The sequence below is a fragment of the Citrus clementina genome, unplaced genomic scaffold (assembly GCF_000493195.1).
Source record: "Citrus clementina cultivar Clemenules unplaced genomic scaffold, Citrus_clementina_v1.0 scaffold_7, whole genome shotgun sequence".
Lineage (NCBI taxonomy): Eukaryota > Viridiplantae > Streptophyta > Magnoliopsida > Sapindales > Rutaceae > Citrus > Citrus x clementina.
The window spans coordinates 13,008,863-13,014,057 of record NW_006262075.1 but is presented as its reverse complement, the minus strand read 5'-3'; the positions used below and the strand labels follow the sequence as shown (position 1 = coordinate 13,014,057).

Below are 5,195 nucleotides of genomic sequence, written 5' to 3'. Positions count from 1 at the left end.
CTGGTCGAAGATTGCAAGAAGGTATAGATTTAATATTTAAAGATAAATAGGGCATATTTAAATAAAATAAAATTAAAAACCGTTGATTTTTATGCTTTTAGGTACTAGGATTGCGTGGATTAAGAGTGTGAGGCCCATCGTTTAAATGTCATTGGGTTGGGCTCCCGCCTCCAAGTAAACTCAATTAACTGCCATTTAGGCTTATGGGTTTCACAGTTAACCTTTTAACTGGAAATGTTAAATTACGATACAAGAACTGCTAGAACAATTTGAAGGTCTATCGCACGTGGTTAAAAAATATATGTTCATAGAAATAATATTTATCTTTCAAGAGAAGATATTGAATGCTTTGTAAAAAAATCCTGAGGTGCGATGTCTAGTAAAAGCAAAGAAGTAACTTTTCATTTACTTATAGGGCTAAAACAAATGAAGTCTTTTGTTTTTATTTGCTAGACTTTTATAACACGTTAATATGTAAGTATGTAACGCTTTAAATTAAATTTCACGGCAGATAAGATACAAATTTTTTATCCTTATACTAGACATGTGTAGAGCAGTCAGAAACAAGTTAAAAAATAATAAAAACACACGCTCTAATGTAGTTATTTTTATCTTAAAGTACTTAAATTTATATTTCTTTTAATCTTGTCTTTGACGATATTAAAATAAAAAAAATCCTTTGAAAATAAGAAAATACTTACTAAGGGACTTGTCATGTGCATAGTGTACAATATCAATATGTTTCAAATGTTACTTGATAGAAATTACTGAAAGCAGTGTAACATTGGAAAACTCTTGCCGCATGCTCTACTAATTTGACAGTTTATCAGATATTTTTTTGCTGCTTGCTACTTATGAATCACGTTTAGTCCCCTTTGAATTGTGTACATCCAACCATCTGTTAAATTTTATCTTTGAATTTTATCGCTTCCATAAAGGACACAAATAAGAAACAGACAAGGATGTTCGAATCCCCGAGTTGTAAAATTTACAAGATGCATCGGCTAGAAAAATCTCGTAGAAACGTCAGCTGATGAACTCTAGTAAAGAATATCCCCATTCATTCAGCTAACCCGCTGAACCAAAATGCAAAATCATCCTCAATAAGTGAAAGAAACAAATAATTTACAAGAATAACTTATGAAACTTAATAAATTTCTGCGGAGAATACAACGTCGTTTCAATTTGTGAGGTAATTATTTGATGCCATGATGCTGACTGAATGTCATTAAATTAATGAAAATAACACAACAATTGGTACGATAACTCCAAATCAGCTATCGTATTATGTATTTGATTCAAATAAGAGAACAAAATTTGCATTATTGATAGATGTTTATATTGTTTCTCGGAACTGTCTCTTGACAAATCGCCCGATAATGCAGTCATTGCTGACAAAACAAACTTTGTGAAAACGTTCAACAAGATAGCAAGCTGATAGAGAAATCTGACAATGCAATGCGTGTCATCCTAACACTTTAATTTCATCGAAAATGGATAAAGCCATTCTGTTCAACTTTCACCTCTGGAAGTTGAAAAGGACATGAATGCAATTATGCAAGTCCTTATCAAAGATGCAATGAAAGACGCCTAAACTCCTATAGAGTAGAGTTAAAGCTATTAATCACTGCACCAATACATCAAAAATTAAGTATATGTGGATCAAAGACATCTTCATTCAAGAATCTCGAAATTTCAAAGCAATGCTTGTCGTTTACATATCAAGCAAAGGGACCAAAGATGGTGGTGCTCTAATAATTTGTCTAGTCAGATTTCAGATTTGCCTTTGTTCATGTTTTTTTTTCTTTGGTGTAGAAGTTGACCGCAGCCTATTTCAACATCATTTGTCTTCCTCTCAATCTCCTCCTTTTTCACTGGCAGAACCAAAAATATCTGGCATCTCAGTGAAATATCATTGGAGACAAAAAAGTTTCTCCAGCTTATTCAACAACCAAAACCAGCTAAATATCATCTCCAGCCACAAAGCAATGGGCCAAGTAATTAAATTTCCTTGATGCAGGCTGAGGAAAGCCAATAAGCAATCAAAGGAGATGGAAGAATAGCACTATTAATTCAAGACCAACAAAAGTTTGCAGCAAAGCTGATAGTATTTATGATCTTGCAAAAGTCAGTCTTGCCTGGTTATCAAGCATACAACACTGCAATTATAGCTTTTGTGCACCTCAGTTAGCCTTAAATTGTGAAAGTTTTAGCCAAACCAACAATTTCTAACCTACATCTCGTGGTTATACAAGCTGACTAGCATCTGGTTCACTGCATTATGCTTAAAAAACAATCATACTAAATGTCACAATTCTGGTATATAAAAGTTCAGCCGTCTACACCATTCAAGTTGAGCATTTGACTGCATCTCTATGGGTACTATTAAGGGATGGCAATAACCAGTTATGATATGAATAATTGACATCCATACTTATCCCACATATCCGTCCGCACCCATGTCCAATTTTAGAGGTCTGATATGGATATGGATTTTGTTTATATGGATACTGATATGCATAGATATTCGGGAAAAAAAAATCTACTTAAATCTAATGACGAATAGGATTCTTCTTTTATTAGAGCGTTGTCATGCTGATAATGTGCAAGATATCCTAATATTTATGACAGTAATATAAATAAAGGGGACCGTAGGGAACGAAATGAAATATAAGTTTAAAGAATTTGAAAGAAACTGATTATTCTCTTATTCAGCAACCCGGTGTGAAATTACATTTTACACGAGGTCCATGTAATTATATTCGTCATTAAGAATGAGCATCTGCCAAGAGAAGAGACATATGTCATGACAATGAGTGATTGACAAGTGACAAAATGGCTAGACACCGACCGAATATGTCATAACACAAACTTCTAAAATTGCTACAGGAAATGAAGTATATTGATGCACGATGCCCATCAAGTTGTTGACTTGTATTGTCCAGATGTAAATGAGTACAGACATGCTACCATCAATCGTCGTTATTAGACTAGTCACCCACCACCTCGCAAATCGCAAATAGCATTAGCAAGTCCTCAGTAATTCTTACTGCCTGAAACAACATGGCTGGAGCAGAGGTTTTTCTATCAAAGCGTGTCCAGGAAATGGTCCTCAACGGTGAAGAACCGCCAGCACCATATATTTGTAGAGATGGTGATTCAATTCAAGAGGTTTCTGCTCCATTATCTCCGGTTCCGATCATTGACCTCGGTCTGCTCTCATCTTCAACACCATACGCCAAGCAAGAAGAAGAACTGCAGAAATTAAGATCAGCACTCAGCTCATGGGGATGCTTTCAGGTCTACATACTAAACTAATTAATTGACAACAGAAAGAAAATTTAGATTCTAGTGCTTAGTGATCTAATTCCATTATTATGTAGCATAAAAGCATGAATAACCCTGCCCAATCGAAGATTGGAATACACATAATCGTTCCATTCCCAAAGAATCATGAGGACTAGGGACTAATGAAAATTATACAATCCATACCATCAATCTCTAGCATTTTGTATACATTTGGTTATTTTTATGCTGAAGGTATTAAGTGTAGGAATTCAGCAAATAAATAGACGATTGAAAATAAAGCAGTCTTACTGACAGAAAATTGAGAATCAATTTGTTTGTGATTCATATGTGCTGCCACATTATACAATCTTTACTCTTGCAACAGAACTGAAAAGTATTCTCTTGATTTGCAGGCAATAGGTCATGGGATTCCAATGACATTTCTAGATAAGATCAGGCAGGTTACAAGAGAATACTTTGAACAGCCAATGGATGAGAAAAAGAAGCAAGCCAAAGGAGTTGAAGAGTTTGAAGGTTATGGGGCCGACCCCACACCTGAAGAAGGTCAATTTCTTGACTGGTCTGATCGGCTGTTTCTTGATGTATACCCAAAAGATCAAAGAAAGCCCCAGTTCTGGCCTGAAAGACCAGAATCTTTCAGGTGATTTCATGCCCCCAAGGTCCCAGTTGTTAAATGATAAAGCAAGATAAGTAGAAGAAATTAAAAATTACTAGCATCCAAATTCAGGACACCTTTTAATCAAACATGTTTCGGTCCTAATTTTGATAATTTTGGGACTGCTGTGCTTTAGCTAATTTTGAAAGCATAGCAGTTAAAGAGTTTGGTAAATACACAGTTTTACTTGGTAGCTAATACTTTACCATCCATCTGCATGCTTATATTTGATAGCTAGTAATTCCATCCCACAACAGCTATAGATTAAAAGCCATGGAACCTCAATCCGAAAAATACCCTAATCTTCATCACAAATTGTCAAAATGTTCTGACACCTTATGCTTAAAATCTTCATAATGAAAACCATCATATTACAGAAGCAAACTCTGTCAAAATAGATTTACTAATTATTATGAAAATTTAGCACAGCAGAAGAATATAATCTTTTGCCTAAGGATCACAGCTATCTTCTTAATCATTTATGAATTATGTAAACAATGTTGATCAAGTAAAGCTGACAGTTACATAAAATGAATCTGTAACTTAGCATCAGGTCCCCTGCAGCTGTCTGTTAATTACTATTAATTATTTATCTTACTTCTAATGGAGATCATCTACTTATTTCAGTGGCATTTACCCTCTTTTTGTCTGGTCCATAGAATGCAGATGTGATGTTAATTAGATGCTTTACAATATTTATTACGTGTGACTCATTACAAATTACAACTACACAGAGGCCTTATTGAAGAATACTCTTTTAAAATAAAGACGGTGACAGAGATCACTTCCAAAGCCATGGCAAAGTCATTGAAGTTGGAGGAAAATTGCTTCCTGAATCAGTTTGGGAATCGTTCACAGTATCAAGCGAGGTTTAACTATTATGCACATTGTCAGAGACCTGATCTTGTCCTGGGCTTAAAACCCCATTCAGATGGAACCGGATACACCATTGTATTGCAGGACGAAGAAGGTCTCCAAGTCCTCAAAGATGAGCAATGGTTTACAGTACCCAAAATATCTGAAGCTGTCCTAGTCCTCATGGGTGACCAAATGGAGGTAATTAAGTTATTTTGCTTTATAATTTAACATGGCCAAAACTTAGTTTAGACAGCTCAATTAGCTACAACTGAACTACTGGCAGTGGCATGGACGACTCTTCCTCAGAACATTTTCTTTCCAAAGATGTCTATACAGCTGTTCAAATAATATGAGTAGCAACATAGGTTTACTA

The 5,195-nt window shown here is 35.0% G+C and overlaps 2 protein-coding genes across 2 annotated transcripts in view; one reads left to right on the top strand and one right to left on the bottom strand.

Annotated features, from left to right (window-relative positions):
- Positions 1-2,710: 2,710 nt before the first annotated feature.
- LOC18036840 (codeine O-demethylase) overlaps positions 2,711-5,195 on the top strand; it is a 3,071-nt gene continuing 586 nt past the window's right edge. Inside the window, exons 1-4 of the mRNA XM_024181179.1 lie at positions 2,711-3,300; positions 3,702-3,949; positions 4,699-5,020; positions 5,106-5,187. Of these exons, the coding sequence (XP_024036947.1) occupies positions 3,064-3,300; positions 3,702-3,949; positions 4,699-5,020; positions 5,106-5,187 (889 nt within the window). The 5' untranslated portion in view covers positions 2,711-3,063. The remainder of the gene's footprint in view (positions 3,301-3,701; positions 3,950-4,698; positions 5,021-5,105; positions 5,188-5,195) is intronic.
- Positions 3,176-5,195, bottom strand: part of LOC18036828 (arogenate dehydrogenase 2, chloroplastic) — a 5,159-nt gene continuing 3,139 nt past the window's right edge. Inside the window, exon 2 of the mRNA XM_006427381.2 lies at positions 3,176-3,255. The gene's annotated coding sequence lies outside the window, so the exon portion shown is untranslated. The remainder of the gene's footprint in view (positions 3,256-5,195) is intronic.